The sequence below is a fragment of the Coregonus clupeaformis genome, chromosome 1 (assembly GCF_020615455.1).
Source record: "Coregonus clupeaformis isolate EN_2021a chromosome 1, ASM2061545v1, whole genome shotgun sequence".
NCBI classification, from domain to species: Eukaryota; Metazoa; Chordata; class Actinopteri; order Salmoniformes; family Salmonidae; genus Coregonus; species Coregonus clupeaformis.
In genome coordinates this window covers 69,529,190-69,547,604 of record NC_059192.1, presented here as the reverse complement: position 1 = coordinate 69,547,604, position 18,415 = coordinate 69,529,190, and the positions used below count along the sequence as shown (strand labels likewise).

The window sequence follows — 18,415 nt, the reverse complement described above, 5'->3', positions numbered from 1 at the left end:
ACTGTAAGTCGTTTGGATAAAAGCGTCTGCTAAATGGCATATTATATTATATTATTATCAGTTTAGATTTAATGCACTCCAGAAAATAGCAATTGGCTGTTTCGGTAGAATGATTGGGGTGATCACCCAGATGATCAGCCACCCATCTTTCAGCTACCTTTGATAAGACTGGAAGAATGCTTATAGGTCGGTAATTTTCCACCAGTGTTGGGTCACCAGATTTTAAAACAGGTATCACTGCAGCATACTTCCAAGCATTGGGGAAAATCCCATATTTGATGGACAGATTGCCACTATTGTACATCTAGTTAATCAGAGAATATTTGTGTCTCTTCAGGAATACAGTGTCTAGACCAAACACATATTTTGTTCTAGAGCTCCTGAAGAAGCTAATAATACTGTCCACTGCTGACGCTGAGATTTCAGGAATTCTAAATATTGGTTTATTATTATCCATGGGAGTGAGAACTGTGGTCATTGAGCCAGTTCCCGGACAGACTCATCAAATTTTTTTTGTTAAAGGTGGTGGATATGAAATTGGAGTCTTCAATTAGAATCCCATTAACCTTTAATTCAGGATGTTTTTTGTGATTTTTCAGGTTGCATTGAAAATAGATTATCTGCAGATTGCTCATTCTCTTGAAAAGCCATGTTAGTGACAGAAGTTATGTTGACATACACAGAATGTCCTTCTCTGAACCAGATGATATAGGCTACACAAATATAGATTATTTAAATCATTCATCAATGATTTTGGTCTGGATGGCTAATTAGGGGGCCTTTTCTCCACTTCTCCAATTACATCCTGCATGTGACCTAACTCCAGACTCTGATGGGGACCTTGGGCCGCTTGGGTGTTTGTTGATTCCGGATTTTTCGAAGGAAGCCCAGCATTGATGTTTGGCTGCCTTCTTTTGTATTCCACAGAGAGTTGCAACACCTTCGGTGTCCCTTATTATCCTCAAAGTTTTCTATTAGGTTATGATTGTCACTGGTCTCAGTAGCCACTATCCCAGATTAATTTTTAGCATTTTTCCTCTTCTTCTTCTTGGAATGAGAAGTCATTGTTGTAGACTTTGGCTCACCAGGTACCAACTCCAATGTTTCATTCACTCCGTCTTTGTCCTTGAGAGCTGGGAAATTATGCTCTTCAACCTCAGTCTCACTTTCTGTCATTTCAGCTGAGTTCTGTGATACGTCAGCCCTACACTTGGGGACAGGATTGTTGTCATGCACATAGTGTGAAAAAGGTTCCTCTATGCACCTTATGTTGTCCAGTGTCGTAGGACTGTACTCTACCATCTCCTGACTGGAATGGATAGATATGCCACTGACATGGCCTCTCATCAGAAGATATGGCCTCCTGAAGTGTGTGCTTGATCACTTACCTTCACAGATTTGAAAGGAAATTACTGGTATATGCAAACTCCTAGTCTTTGCCTAAATACTGTTGAAGTAATATGGCTACAGGTTCATCTGCCTCACCTAAAGCCCATTCTTTTGGGAAGCTACTATAGACCACCAAGTGCTAACAGTCAGTATCTGGATAACATGTGTGAAATGCTTGATAATGTATGTGATTTTACATTTTAGTCATTTAGCAGACGCTCTTACCCAGAGCGACTTACAGTTAAGTGAGTGCATAATTATTTTTTTCATACTGGCCCCCTGGCCCCCCGTGGGAAACGAACCCACAACCCTAGCATTGCAAACGCCATGCTCTACCAACTGAGCTACCTCTCTGATATCAACAGAGAGGTATATTTTATGGGTGATTTAAATATTGACTGGCTTTGATCAAGCTGCCCACTCAAGAAAAAGCTTTAAACTGTAACCAGTGCCTGCAACCTGGTTCAGGTTATCAGTTAACCTACCAGGGTAGTTACAAACAGCACAGGAATGAAATCATCAACATGTATTGATCATATCTTTGCTAATGCTGCAGAAATTAGCTTGAAAGCAGTATCCAGATCCATCGCATATAGTGATCACAATATAGTAGCCATATCTAGGAAAAGCAAAGTTCCAAAGGCTGGGCCTAATTTAGTGTATAAGAGGTCATACAATACGTTTTTTAGTGATTCCTATGTTGTTGATGTAAATAATTTGTGTTGGTCGGTGGTGTGTAATGAGGAGCAAACAGACGCTGCACTTGACACATTTATGAAATTGCTTATTCCAGTTACTAATAAGCATGCACCCATTAAGAAAATGACTGTAAAAACTGTTCAATCCCAGTGGATTGATGAGGAATTGAAAAATGGTATGGTTGAGAGGGATGAGGCAAAACTAATGGCAAATAAGTCTGGCTGCACAACCGACTGGCAAACATATTGCAAATTGAGAAATCATGTGACTAAACTGAATAAAAATAAGATGAAACAAAGATAAATGACATAAACAAGTATAGTAAAAAGCTTTGGAGCACCTAAATGAAATTTTGGGAAAAAAGGCAAACTCAGCTCCATCGTTCATTGAATCAGATAGGCTCATTCATCACAAAACCGACTGATATTGCCAACTACTTTAATGATTTTTTCATTGACAAGATTAGCAAACATAGGCATGTCAGCAACAAACACTGACACTACACATCCAAGTATATCTGACCAAATTATGAAAGACAAGCATTGTCATTTTGAATTCCATAAACTGAGTGTGGAAGAGGTGAAAATATTATTGTTGTCTATCAACAATGACAAGCCACCGGGGTCTGACAACTTGGATGGAAATTTACAGAGGATAATAGCGGACGATATTGCCACTCCTATTTGCCATATTTTCAGTTTAAGCCTACTGTAAGTGTGTACCTCCAGGCCTGGAGGGAAGCAAAAGTCATTATGCTACCTAAGAATAGTAAAGCCCCCTTTACTGGCTCAAATAGCCTACCAATCAGCCTGTTACCAAACCTTTGTAAACTATTGGGGAAAATGGTGTTTGACCAGATACAATGCTATTTTACAGTAAACAGACTTCAAGCACACTTATAGGAAAGGACATTCAACAAGCACTGCACTTACACAAATGACTGATGATTTGCTGTGAAAAATTGATGATAAAAATATCATGGGGGCTGTTTTGTTAGACTTCAGTGCGGCTTTTGACATTATCGATCATAGTCAGCTGCTGGAAAAACGTATGAGTTATTGCTTTACACCCCCGACTATATTGTGGATAAAGAGTTACCTGTCTAACAGAACACAGAGGGTGTCATTTAATGGAAGCCTCTCCAACATAATCCAGGTAGAAACAGGAATTCCCCAGGGCAGCTGTCTAGGCCCCTTACTTTTTAAAATCTTTACTAACAACATGCCACTGGCTTTGAGTAAAGCCAGTGTGTCTATGTATGTGGCAGTGTGTCTATGTATGTGGATGACTCAACACTATACACGTCAGCTACTACAACGACTGAAATGACTGCAACACTTAACAAAGAGCTGCAGTTAATTTCAGAGTGGGTGGCAAGGAATAAGTTAGTCCTAAATATTTCAAAAATTAAAAGCATTGCATTTTGGACAAATCATTTACTAAACCCCAAACCTCAACTAAATCTTGTAATAAATAATGTGGAAATTGAGCAAGTTGAGGTGACTAAACTGCTTGGAGTAACCCTGGATTGTAAACTGTCATGGTCAAAACAAATGTATACAACAGTAGCTAGGATGGGGAGAAGTCTGTCCATAATAAAGCACTCCTCTACCTTCTTAATAGCACTATCAACAAGGCAGGTCCTACAGGCCCTAGTTTTGTCACACCTGGACTACTGTTCAGTCGTGTGGTCAGGTGCCATAAAAAGGGACTTAGGAAAATCCAATTGGCTCAGAAGAGGGCAGCACGGCTGGCCCTTGGATATACATAGAGAGCTAACATTAATAATATGCATGTCAATCTCTCCTGGCTCAAAGTGGAGGAGAGATTGACTTCATCACTACTTGTATTTATCAGAGGTATTCACATGTTGAATACACCGAGCTGTCTGTTTGAACTAATGGCGCACAGTTCGGACACTCATGCATACCCCAAATCCAGAAAATACTATGGGAGGCGCACAGTACTACATAGAGGCATGACTACAGGGAAATCTATTCCACATCAAGTAACTGATGGAAGCAGTAAAATTTGATTTAAAAAAGAGATAAAAACGACATCTTATGGAACAGCGGGGACTGTGAAGCAACACAAACATAGGCACAGACACGGGGCCTGAGGTCACACAGTGTGTTGTGCCTTGGCAGAACTAAGAAAAGATATAGCCCCTGGTTCTCCTCAGACTTGACTGCCCTTGACCAGCACAAAAACATCCTGTGGCGTACTGCATTAGCATCGAACAGCCCCCGCGATATGCAACTTTTCAGGGAAGTCAGGAACCAATATACACAATCAGTTAGGAAAGCAAAGGTTAGCTTTTTCAAACAGAAATTTGCATCCTGTAGCACTAACTCCAAAAAGTTGTGGGACACTGTAAAGTCCATGGAGAATAAGAGCACCTCCTCCCAACTGCCCACTGCACTGAGGCTAGGAAACACTGTCACCACCGATAAATCTACAATAATCGAGAATTTCAACAAGCATTTTGCTACGGCTGGCCATGCTTTCCACCTGGCTACCACTACCCTGGCCACCAGCTCTGCACCCTCCGCTGCAATTTGCCCATGCCCCCCGCTTCTCCTTCACACAAATTCAGACAGCTGATGTTCTGAAAGAGCTGAAAAATCTGGACCCCTACAAATCAGCTGGGCTAGACAATCTGGACCCTTTCTTTCTAAAATTAGCCACCAAAATTGTTGCAACCCCTATTACTAGCCTGTTCAACCTCTCTTTCGTAACGTCTGCCACGGTCAAAGGGGGTGACACTCTAGATCCAAACTGTTACAGACCTATATCCATCCTGCCCTGCCTTTCGAAAGTTTTTGAAAGGCAAGTTAACAAACAGATCACTGACCATTTCGAATCCCACCGTACCTTCTCCGCTATGCAATCCGGTTTCCGAGTCATGGGTGCACCTCAGCCACGCTCAAGGTCCTAAACGATATTATAACCGCGATCAATAAAAGACAGTACTGCGCAGCCGTCTTCATCGACCTGGCCAAGGCTTATTGGCAGACTAAATAGCCTTGGTTTCTCAAATGACTGCCTCGCCTGGTCCACCAACTACTTATCAGATAGAGTTCAATGTGTCAAATCGGAGGGCCTGTTGTCTGGACCCCTGGCAGTCTCTATGGGGGTGCCACAGGGTTCAATTCTCGGGCCGACTCTATTCTCTGTGTATATCAATGATGTCGCTCTTGCTACTGGTGACGCTCGGATCCACCTCTATGCGGACGACACCATTTTGTATACATCTGGCCCTTCATTGGACACTGTGTTAACAAACCTCCAAACGAGCTTCAACGCCATACAACACTCCTTCCGTAGCCTCCAACTGCTCTTAAACACTAGTAAAACTAAATGCATGCTCTTCATCCGAACGCTGCTTGCACCCGCCCACCCCACGTCTGACCTAGAGTATGTGGACAACTACAAATACCTAGGCGTCTGGTTAGTCTGTAAACTCTCCTTCCAGACTCACATTAAGCATCTCCAATCAAAAGTTAAATCTAGAATCAGCTTCCTATTTCGCAACAAAGCCTCCTTCACTCATGCTGCCAAACATGCCCTCGTAAAACTGACTATCCTACCGATCTTTGACTTCGGCGATGTCATTTACAAAATAGCCTCCAACACTCTACTCAGCAAATTGGATGTAGTCTATCACAGTGCCATCCGTTTTGTCTCCAAAGCCCCATATACTACACACCATTGTGACCTGTACGCTCTTGTTGGCTGGCCCTCACTACATATTCATTGCCAAACCCACTGGCTCCAGGTCATTTATAAATCACTGCTAGGCAAATCCCCGTCTTATCTTAGCTCACTGGTCACCATAGCAACACCCACCCGTAGTCTGCGCTCCAGCAGGTATATCTCACTGGTCATCCCCAAAGCCAACACCTCCTTTGGCCGCCATTCCTTCCAGTTCTCTGCTGCCAATGACTGGAACGAACTGCAAAAATCTCTGAAGCTGGAGACTCTTATCTCCCTCACTAACTTTAAGCATCAGTTGTCAGAGCAGCTTACCGATCACTGCACCTGCACACAGCCCATCCAACTACCTCATCCCCATATTGTTTTTTATTTTGCTAATTTGCACCCCAGTATCTCTATTTGCACATCATCTTTTTCACATCTATCATTCCAGTTTTAATACGAAATTGTAACTATTTTGCACTATGGCCTATTTATTGCCTTACCTCCATAATTTACTACTTCGCACACACTGTATATATATTTTATGTTGTATTTTTGACTTTATGTTTTGTTTACCCCATATGTAACTCTGTGTTGTTGTTTTTATCGCACTGCTTTGCTTTATCTTGGCCAAGTCGCAGTTGTAAATGAGAACTTGTTCTCAACTGGCTTACCTGGTTAAATAAAGGTGAAGAAAAAAAAAAAAAAACTTTAGGAGAGGGGACATATTTTTAAAGGGTCAATCAGAAGTCTAAACAATAACAAAGCGTTTGCCCCACCACTGTTTCGGTAAAAAGCTGAAGGATGGGGCTGGAGAAATGTAATCATTCTCAAATTCATAGACAGAGCTAAGGATTCAAGAACTGACCATCCATGATATCAAAAGTATCGTGTTAACCATGTTTTGAAGCTATACAGTGTTTGTTTACATTTACTTTGTTTATAAACATTGAAGTAAAACAAACATATTTTTGGTTCTGACTGTTAAACCAAGCTCATGAGGCATTTATAAGTTATATTCTTCAAGATTCAATGGGTACATATCATAAATGTATAAGTCCAAAAATTGATGTAGCAACTGCTAATTTCACCTTTAAGCAATTGAGATCCTATAGTGATAGTCAGGATATTAAAATTCCTTTTCAATTAATACCTGGGTTGAATTCTCACCAAAATGGAGGATCTTGACCGAGGGTACCTTGCGGATGTATCTCTTGATGAAGAGGTGAAAGTGGGAGAGGAAAATGAAAGGGGGAGCAAGGGAGGGCCGGGAGTGGTACTCCACAATCAGGTTGTAGCGCTGGAACTTCCAGTAGGTGTCACTCTGGACCTGCACCTTAGAGAATGTGTAACTGTGTGGAGAGGGGAAGAAGAGAAAGGATTCATAATTAACATAATGTGGTCCACAATGGACACAAGACGAGGCATTGTATTTAGCTGAAAATGATAGTAAAAATTTCAGTAAAAATTATGTTGACAGACTAGATTTTATAAGAGACTGAAGATTCAGGGAGGTGAGAGGGAAGGAGAGAGAGAGAGAGAGAGAGAGAGAGAGAGAGAGAGAGAGAGAGAGAGAGAGAGAGAGAGAGAGAGAGAGAGAGAGAGAGAGAGAGAGAGAGAGAGAGAGAGAGAGAGAGAGAGAGAGAGAGAGAGAGAGAGAAAGAAAGGAGAGAAGAAAGAAAGAAAGGAGAGAAGAAAGAAAGAAAGACAGACAGACAGAAAGATAGAGAAAAGGGGAAAAGAGAGTGTCCATCCTTTACCTGAACATGGCGATGAGTAGGTTGATGAGCAGGATGTTGGTGACCAGTAGGTAGATGACCAGTAATATGATCACTAGCCAGTTAGCATACTGGCTCCTGCAGGGCTCCGCGCCTCCCTCGATCAGCGTCACATTGTCAGTGCATTCCATGTCCCACTCCTTCCCCACTACAGACAGACAGACAGACGGGCATGCAGACAGACAGACAGACAGAGAGGGAGAGCGAGAGAGAGCGAGAGAGAGAGAGAGAGAGAGAGAGAGAGAGAAAGAGAGAGAGAGAGAGACAGACAGACAGATACAAACAATACGGAGGACAAGAGGGACAGAGGTTTACAGAGTTTTCCACTCTTATCTTATACTGATCTTATTGAAAAGTTTGGCAGCTTTGAGTTGGAAAGCATCACATACAGTGGGGAGAAAAATTATTTAGTCAGCCACCAATTGTGCAAGTTCTCCCACTTAAAAAGATGAGAGAGGTCTGTAATTTTCATCATAGGTACACGTCAACTATGACAGACAAAATGAGAAAATCACATTGTAGGATTTTTAATGAACTTATTTGCAAATTATGATGGAAAATAAGTATTTGGTCAATAACAAAAGTTTTTCAATACTTTGTTATATACTCTTTGTTGGCAATGACACAGGTCAAACGTTTTCTGTAAGTCTTCACAAGGTTTTCACACACTGTTGCTGGTATTTTGGCCCATTCCTCCATGCAGATCTCCTCTAGAGCAGTGATGTTTTGGGGCTGTCGCTGGGCAACACAGACTTTCAACTCCCTCCAAAGATTTTCTATGGGGTTGAGATCTGGAGACTGGCTAGGCCACTCCAGGACCTTGAAATGCTTCTTACGAAGCCACTCCTTCGTTGCCCGGGCGGTGTGTTTGGGATCATTGTCATGCTGAAAGACCCAGCCACGTTTCATCTTCAATGCCCTTGCTGATGGAAGGAGGTTTTCACTCAAAATCTCACGATACGAGGTGGGCGCTGTTGGAAGCCAAGGATGTAGCACGCGTCTCCCTATCGCTCCTGAGTTAGTGACCAAATTTATATATTTAACTTTGCAAAATTGCATACATTTCTGTTTGCCCAGGCGTCTGAAGAGACCCATAAACAACTCAGCTCAAGTTTAATAAATTTAAATTCGTAATGACATCAACCCGGCCAAAAACAGAGTCTGCAAGAGCAGGCCGCAACAAGCCTGCAACTTCTCCCGACTCACCCCCGCCACCGAACGCTGCCAATGCCGGCCCCACGGAAACACTGACTGTGGAGATGCTGCAATCCGTGATAGGCACCCTCAAAACCGACATTTTCGGAAAAATTGACTGTCTCTCTACCAATCTCAGGTCAGAGATATCAACGATCAAAGACGAGCTTAAAAAATCTATCGAGAGTATACAGAATAAGCTCGACGCACATGGGGTGACTTTATCGGATTTGGAGCGAGGTGCTACAGACCACAGCACTCGCATTAGCGAGCTAGAGGCTAACGTCGGCTCATTGACAACTAGGGTGGCATTCCTCGATAATAGATGCGAAGATATGGAAAGTAGAATGCGGAGGAACAACATTCGTCTACTGGGAATACCGGAGGGAGTGGAGGGCCCAAGGCCCACGGAGTACATGGCCCAGCTACTTCAGGAGCTGCTCGGGCTAGAGGAGAAGCCATTGCTAGACCGGGCTCACCGCACTCTGCGTAGCCGACCCAGGGATGGAGAACCCCCACGACCATTTGTCATCAGGGTGCATTTCTTTCACGTCCGCAACGACATACTGAGAAGATCGGGAGAAGCATCCCCTCTTCTACATAAGGGTAAAAGAGTCTCGATATTTGCGGACTACACAACAGCTGTGGCTAAGAGGCGGGCTAGCTTTGGAGCTGTGAAACGCCAACTACACGCCTGCCCGGGCGTGAAGTTCGGCCTCATCTACCCTGCGGTTTTGAGACTGACTTTACCGGACGGCTCCATGCACAGATTCGAGGACCCGGCTATAGCGGCAGATTTCATCAACAAGAACGTGAAAGCGGCTGTTGTACCGCATGGTGTGTAACAAATGGTTGGCTAGCTGGTCTTCCTAGCAGGCTAGTTAGCAGGCCGAATGGGTGACTAACGAAGCCATCTTTGCTGGGTTCATCGACATATGAATGTCATTCTCTTTTTTATCTCTTTATTTCCAGCCCAGGTTTGCCGCCTCTAATGCCAATATCTGGGGGTCTGCATGGCTGTTTCAGTTTGATCATTTACCATCTGCGTCGAGGTTAAACTTCTCTTAATCGAGGATAGTTTTCCTTAGACTCTGTTGGGGACCATTCTATCCATGTTTGGCTTACTCTAGTTAAATGGTCACTAATCTTAGGTAGCACAGAGTAAGAGTTATCATGCTTAGCTCTAAACTTTCTTTGTATTTAGGGTTTTGAAGCATCTCATTTGGGGAGATGCTTCGGCAAGGGCGGGTGTGAGGGAAGGGTTTGTTCACTCTCTATTTGTATATAGTTTGTATATGTTTTTTGTGCCTCTTCGCTTGTTTTTGTTTTTTACATTTGCGCTTTTAGGTTCAACTAAGATCTTCAGTTTACATTGTACCTTGTCCTTTACACATCCTCTCTCTCTCTTAAGATATGACTCAGCCTAGTGTAGCCCATACTGCTGGAGGGAATGGCTTTAATTTTCTTACTTGGAACTGCAGGGGCATAAATAACCCAGTTAAACGTAGTAAGGTGCTACACCATCTTCATCATTTGAAAGCTCACATCATCTTTCTCCAAGAAACTCATCTGAAGGTATCACAACACTCAAGTCTTAGGTGCAGATGGGTGGGTCAGGTGTTCCATTCCTCATTTCAGAGTAAGGCGAGAGGGGTGGCTATTTTACTTCACAGATCGGTACCTTTTACATGTTCTAAGGTGATCGCAGATCCCCATGGTAGATATATAATTGTCAGTGGTAGGCTGCTCAATACAAAGGTTCTTCTTGTTAATATCTATGCTCCTAATTGGGACAATGGTGATTTTTTCAAATCGGTTTTCTCTACACTCCCAGATATGTCCACCCATATGTTGATTTTAGGAGGTGACTTTAACTGTTGGTTAGACCCACAATTGGATCGATCCTCCACTAAACCTACCACCTTATCAACCTCAGCTAGAGTTGTTCGAACCTTTATGTCTGAATTCGCAATCTCAGATCCTTGGAGAATGGTTAATCCAGCTGGGAAAGCATACTCTTTTTTCTCATCGGTTCACCACACTTTTACGCGCATAGACTACTTCCTTGTTGATGACCGGCTCCTCCACTCCATATCTTCATGTTCATATAACCCAATTGTTGTATCTGACCACGCCCCTGTTACTATGGAAGTAGCTTTTCAAAATGTTGACAATCAGCGACCGCCTTGGCGACTAAAAACTCAACTGCTCAGTAATGAACACTTTGTCAATTTTGTTTTGAGTCAAATCGACTTTTTCATGATTACAAATAGAACCCCAAACATCTCTGCGTCTACTCTCTGGGAAACTTTGAAAGCTTATATCAGAGGTGAAATTATCTCCTACACCGCACATGAGAACAAATTGAAAAGGAATAGGTTATCTATGTTAACACGCTGTATTGCCCAATTAGATGACATTTATGCCGTTTCACCATCCCCGGATATTTATAAGGAACGTTTAACTCTGCAAGCAGAATTTGACACACTATTAACAGACCAGGTTACTGAAATGCTTGTCAAGTCTAGGAGCACTTACTATGAACAAGGAGATAAAGCCAGTAAATTATTAGCTCACAAGTTACGTCAACTATCATCATCATCTCAGATTACAAAAATTCGTACATCATCTGGGATATCATTAGATCCTGGGGGATCAATGAGGAGTTCAAGAGATTTTACCAGTCTCTATATACCTCTGAAAGTAAAGCGGATACACTGGAATTGGATGATTTCTTCCACTCACTTTCTGTGCCTTCGGTCGGCCGGGATTTGGTTAAAAAATTAGAGCAGCCGATCACTGTTGAAGAACTGTCTAACGCTGTCAAATCCCTTCAATCTGGGAGAAGCCCAGGGCCTGATGGCTACCCGACAGAGTTTTATAAAAAGTCTATCACCAAAATAGCCCCTATTCTAATTGAAATGTACAATGATGCATTTGTAAATGGTGCTCTCCCACATACTCTCACTCAAGCAACCATTTGTGTTATTCTTTAAAAAAACAAAGACCCTCTTGACTGTGCATCATACCGTCCAATTAGCTTGCTAAATGTGGACTATAAAATTCTAGCCAAAATTCTGGCAACGCGGCTAGAAACAGTCCTCCCATCAATTATCTCTCCGGATCAAACAGGATTTATAAAAAATAGACATTCATTCTTCAATCTCCGAAGATTATTTAATATTATATACAATCCTTCTATCGACAATACCTCTGAAGCCATTATATCCCTGGACGCGGAGAAAGCGTTTGATCGGGTGGAATGGAAATACCTTTTTACACTCTAAATAAATTTGGCTTTGGCTCCAAATTCATGACCTGGATAAAACTTCTGTACTCATCCCCCAAGCCTCTGTCAGGACTAATAACACTCAATCAGATCGCTTCCCTTTGCAAAGATCGACACGTCAGGGTTGCCCTTTAAGTCCCTTACTGTTTGCCCTCGCCATAGAGCCACTTGCAATAGCACTTCGCTCCAACCCCCTCATCAAAGGCATAGTCAGATACGGGCACGAACACAAACTGTCTTTATATGCAGATGATTTATTAATATACACATCCAATCTTTCTGTCTCTGTCCCTGCTGCCCTTGCCACTTTCGCATCCTTCGGTCACTTATCAGGGTATAAACTAAATCTCAGTAAAAGTGAATTGATGCCACTTAACATGGCTGCAAAAAAATCCCCTTTACATAACTTGCCATTTAAAATAGCTCACAGTAGTTTTATTTATCTCGGGGTACATGTCACAATTAGGTTTGAAAACCTTTTTCAAGCCAACTTTACTCCTCTCTTAACCCGTACTAAGGACGATTTGGAACGGTGGTCTTTGCTACACCTCTCCTTAGTTGCTAGAATTAACTCTATTAAAATGAATACTCTCCCTAAATTCTTATACCTCTATCAGTGCCTTCCAATATTTCTACCCAATACATTTTTCAAAAAGATCGACGGCCTAATTCTACCCTTTATATGGGACAAAAAGCCTCCTAGGATGCGAAAACAGCTCTTGCAGAGGCCCAAACCAGACGGCGGTCTAGCTCTACCAGATTTCAGATTCTATTATTGGGCCGCTAACCTTAGGATCATTCAGTACTGGTTGCAGAGCAGAGTGATATTCCCACCCCCAACTTGGCTGGAGATGGAGGCTGCCTCGTCTACACCGGCATCATTGTCTTCCCTCGCTCACTCCTCTATTACAGGCCCTTACTCCTCCTTCACCAATAATATATGTGTCAAAACAACATTGAAGATCTGGAATCAATTTAGACGCCACTTTGGGTTTCAAACAACCTCTTCCTTGGCTCCGGTAGCCTCAAACCCAGCTTTTCCCCCATCTATGATTGATGGTGCTTTCTCAACATGGTCTAATCTCGGTATTAAAAGATTCAGAGATCTGTATACTAACAATACATTTAGTACGTTTCAACAATTATCAGCTAAATTTGGCCTCCCCAGACATCATTTTTTTAGGTTCTTACAAGTCCGGAGTTATGTCCGCAGCATAGATCCAGGATTCCCCAACCTTTCTGGTGGAACACAGTTCGACACATTTCTCACCCCACTTCCTAATCAGAAAGGCACATTGTCAATAATCTATAGTCAAATTTGCTCACTACAAGCCATCTCATTAAACAATATCAAATCCTCTTGGGAGGAGGAACTGGGTGAGGAAATATCTGATGAACTATGGGAAGGGGCACTCAAAAGGGTACATAGCTCTTCTATTTGCGCTCGACACGGCCTCATCCAATGCAAACTCATTCATAGGGCCCACTGGACCAAAGCAAGACTATAAAAAATTTACAAGGATGTGAACCCTAATTGTGTTCGATGTAACCAGTCCCCTGCTAATCATGTGCACATGTTTTGGTGCTGCCCATCTCTTGTTGGTTTCTGGAAAGACATCTTTAACACACTCTCAGAATTAAGCGGCACACAGATCGAGCCAGACCCTCTCATTGCATTATTTGGAGTTTCCTTACCCACAATACAATTGACCAAAATGAATAAGGATGTAATTGCCTTTATCACGTTGTTAGCGAGACAATTAATTTTACTTAGATGGAAATCCTCTGCAGCCCCTTCTCATGCTCTTTGGATTAAATCTATTTTGAATTGCATAAAGTTGGAGAAAATAAAACAGACACTCAATGGGTCTGTAGACAAATTCTATGCAAAGTGGGCTCCCTTCTTTTCTTATGTTAAAAGAATACATTTCCCTGCAGTTCCAGAGTGATGTATATTTATATATTGGTGATGTAAGAAGCCTGGTATGTGCATATACGACATCTCGGATGTTAATAATAACTGTGCTAGCTGACCTATAACAACTGGATCAAAACAGATATTTTTCCTTTTTTTTTTTTTTGTGTTTTATCTTTTTTATGTATTTAATGTCTATTTTTTCTTTCATGTCTGTCTCTCTATGTTTTGCTGTATCGTTGTCTTCAAATTGTTGTTCCATATTCATACCAAATAACTTTCAAGTGCAATTATTTACTAAATGCTGGTACCAGTGGCGGCTCCTGAAAAAATTCTCAGGAGGGGCAATTTTTCTGATGATTTAGGTGACCTACACACATTTAAAAAAAGATATGTCCAGCAACAACATGAAGACAGGGGCAGCATATAAGTCAATACCAGAAGCATTTATTGACTGATCTCAAAAGTGTTGGCTTACCAGGGTTGGTGGAGCCCTCAGTTTCATCTTTGCCTCGCAAAGCTAACTCAAACACTCCGCAAAACTTCACACACTGGATTAGCCGGCTGAGGATGTGGCGGTTCTTGCTAATGTCGTAGTAAATATATTTGTTATAGTGAATATGGAATATGATATGTTGAGTAAAATGTTGTGCTAAGATCTATTTAGGTCAGGAGCTGGTTATAAGTTATGTTCCTATCCAATAACAATGGACAAAAGGGTCCTATCTTGTCAGCCTTGTCAGCAGGTGGCCAAGGACAACACCCACGCCATAGGCCTCTCAGTTCTTCCAACTCACGAGTTCTTGCTCTGAGGACACACACACACACAAACACACACACACACACACATCATCACTGTTAAACACACACACACACACACATCATCACTGTTAAACACACACACACACACACACACACACAAAAATCCCCTCTCTTAGGCTGAACATTTGAAGACAGAGAACCCGACTCAGAGCCAATGCAACAGTGACAGTAGCCTGGAGGGGACCTCGCCCAACTCATCAGGACCAATCAGAAGATCAGAACTACTAGATTGAACCTACTTCATTTATTGCATAAAATGTCTGCACACAATGTTTCGGGGCTCTCTTCAGATAATAATAATAATAATAATAATAATAATGCCATTTAGCAGACGCTTTTATCCAAAGCGACTTACAGTCATGCGTGCATACATTTTTGTGTATGGGTGGTCCCGGGGATCGAACCCACTACCTTGGCGTTACAAGCACCATGCTCTACCAGCTGAGCTACAGAAAGTGGATACTCATGGATGCGCATTGCAATTGTAAAATGTCAACACAATTGGAGACACCACGTCATTTTTGGAGACATGTTATTGACAGTAAACTATTGTAGATGCGACTGCTAACTAAATAAAACATTTTAGCTGGCTAGCTAATCATCTTAGCTAAATGTGGGGCAAACAATTCAGTTATTTACCGTTAATTTGAGGGATTGGGGTGAAAGAAATCGAGTTACATAGTGATACTTTACGATATACTGTATTGACAATATCGCAATATTTTAGCGCTAGTTGGCTGTACCTGCACCAAAACACCATTATTGTTCCTTCATAGCTTGTTCTCAATCTTTTCACATTGGGAGCCAATTTGTTTTCAGCACTTTTATTTCCATGACTGATCAAAACTCGTTCTCATGGCTTTCTGATCCCTCTGCAACAGACATATGGTGCGCAATAAAATCACAGTATCGAATCGCAATACGTATAGAATCATGAGACTCGCAATGCTGATGCATATATCTTATCGTGAGGTTCCTGGCAATTCCCAGCCCAAGTTCATTTGCCACAACAAATCTCTTCGCTAGCAAACGCAATGTGTCTCCAGCAATGTTTACTTTTTTGACGTTCTATGGCATCTCCACTTTCCAAGCATATATGACCACATGTAATATTTTGGTAAGTGATGCAAATAGTGAACTATGTAGGGCCAGGATGTAAAATATATGTAGCTGCAGCAATTTCTCTTATCTGATATGGTAAGTAATGGGGCTTGATTTATAGCTCCCTAAGAGTTTGACGAACGGGTCCGTGAACGCGATTGCAGATATCTTTACCTCTGAATAAACTGCCTTATATTATACAATTATCCACCTTGTCCAAAAGTCTCTACTTTTTCTCCGTTCTCCAGTAAACTTGTTTTATCAACAATAGTAAGGTTCAATGACACAGAAAGCAGTTCAATGTCGGGGTACAGTCGCTCTCTTACCAGGATCGCGGTCCGCTCTGACCAGGGTGAAGGTGGCCGGCTCCACCTCTCTGCCAGCAGCGTTTTCATTATTTAGTCCGTTCGTAGCGGGTATGTACACGATCAACAAGATCAGTCCAAAACCGAAGATCAGTCCAAAGCAGAATGTTTGCAGAATGTTTGTAAACTAAGTCTACAAATTAAAAACATAAAATAACGCCACACTGCAGGTCGCAACATAGACGCTGATAGCCGCCATTGTCTTAGTTACGTTCAACGTTACGTCACGTATGACGAAAGCGCGTAAGTGCATGCACACAGACACCCATAGAGAATGTATTGAAAGCTTTGAAATGTGAAAAAAATAGATTTTACATGACAGGCTATGAGAGACTTCTGGCCGATTTTCAACCTGACTGAAATCGCCCAAAAAACGGGCGGGGCCATTTGAAGCACGACTTTAGCCTGATTTGACATTTAGTGGCTGGCAGATCAGACGTGAACACTGATAACTGCTGTTGCCGTGATATAATTTTTTATAAATTTATAAAAAAAAATTATAATTTTTATTTTATTTTATTTTTTTATAATTGATTAGAAAAAAAATCCCTTCCTTTTCCCGTTTGGCAGTGCGTCGCCCATATCGCCCTATTGAACAAGCCGTCCCTGGCTGGTACTGAAAATTCAATAAACAAAGTAAAAAAAAAAAAATAATAAAAAAAAAATCTCACGATACATTGAGTTCATCCAAATGCACTCTAGCAAACTTCAGACGGGCCTGGACATGTACTGGTTTAAGCAGGGGGACACGTCTGGCACTGCAGGATTTGAGTCCCTGGCGGCGTAGTGTGTTACTGATGGTAGGCTTTGTTACTTTGGTCCCAGCTCTCTGCAGGTCATTCACTAGGTCCCCCCGTGTGGTTCTGGGATTTTTGCTCACCGTTCTTGTGATCATTTTGACCCCACGGGGTGAGATCTTGCATGGAGCCCCAGATCGAGGGAGATTATCAGTGGTCTTGTATGTCTTCCATTTCCTAATAATTGCTCCCACAGTTGATTTCTTCAAACCAAGCTGCTTACCTATTGCAGATTCAGTCTTCCCAGCCTGGTGCAGGTCTACAATTTTGTTTCTGGTGTCCTTTGACAGCTCTTTGGTCTTGGCCATAGTGGAGTTTGGAGTGTGACTGTTTGAGGTTGTGGACAGGTGTCTTTTATACTGATAACAAGTACAAACAGGTGCCATTAATACAGGTAACGAGTGGAGGACAGAGGAGCCTCTTAAAGAAGAAGTTACAGATCTGTGAGAGCCAGAAATCTTGCTTGTTTGCAGGTGACCAAATACTTATTTTCCACCATAATTTGCAAATAAATTCATTAAAAATCCTACAATGTGATTTTCTGGATTATTTTTTTCTCAATTTGTCTGTCATAGTTGACGTGTACCTATGATAAAAATTACAGGCCTCTCTCATCTTTTTAAGTGGGAGAACTTGCACAATTGGTGGCTGACTAAATACTTTTTTCCCCCACTGTATAATTTGTACGGGCGTTACACACATAATACCATCTATTTCCTCCACTGGGATCTGTCCAAATATGTGCAGGTATGGCCTGTAGAACAGGCGCCGGAAGATCCAGGCGGGGCGGGGGTCATAGGAGTACAGCAGCGCTTGATTGGCCACCCCGTATGCCATAAGCCACACCCCCAGGAAGAAGAGGAAGAAGAAGATATCCTTCATCTATAGGAGAGCAAAACATATAACATGGATTACAGTGGAGGCTCCTCAGAGGAGGAAGGGGAGGACCATCCTCCTCAGTGACATTTCATAAAAATACAAATAGTGAAACACAAAAAAAGTTATCCTTTTTAGATAAAACTATACTAAATATATTCATGTCACCAAATAATTGATTAAAACACACAGTTTTGTAATGAAGGTCTATAGTAACTTCAACAGCACTCTCTGGGGTAGCACCATGGTGTAGCCGGAGGACAGCTAGCTTCTGTCCTCCTCTGGGTACATTGACTTCAATACAAAACCTAGGAGGCTCGTAGGCTTTTGCAGTATGAACTGACATGTTGTCCATCCAATCATAGGATTACGATCAGAAAATGAACTTAGTGTGTTGTTTTGGGGTTGTGCCGCAAAGCATTATGAGGGCGTTCTATGTGTTGAGAATCTTGGGGAGTTGGTGACATTATTGGTAGAGATTGAAAAGTTAT

The 18,415-nt window shown here is 42.0% G+C and overlaps 1 protein-coding gene across 2 annotated transcripts in view; it reads right to left on the bottom strand.

The window, feature by feature from the left end:
* LOC121572036 (transient receptor potential cation channel subfamily M member 4) overlaps positions 1–18,415 on the bottom strand; it is a 103,805-nt gene that overhangs the window by 17,222 nt on the left and 68,168 nt on the right. The window contains exons 21-23 of one of the 2 annotated variants that reach the window (XM_041883902.2): positions 17,756–17,930; positions 7,548–7,713; positions 6,958–7,139 (exon numbers count right to left, since the gene is read on the bottom strand). In XM_041883902.2, the coding sequence (XP_041739836.1) occupies positions 6,958–7,139; positions 7,548–7,713; positions 17,756–17,930 (523 nt within the window). Of the gene's footprint in view, positions 1–6,957; positions 7,140–7,547; positions 7,714–17,748; positions 17,931–18,415 lie in introns of those variants that run through there. The other variant, XM_041883907.1, reaches the window with a different exon arrangement.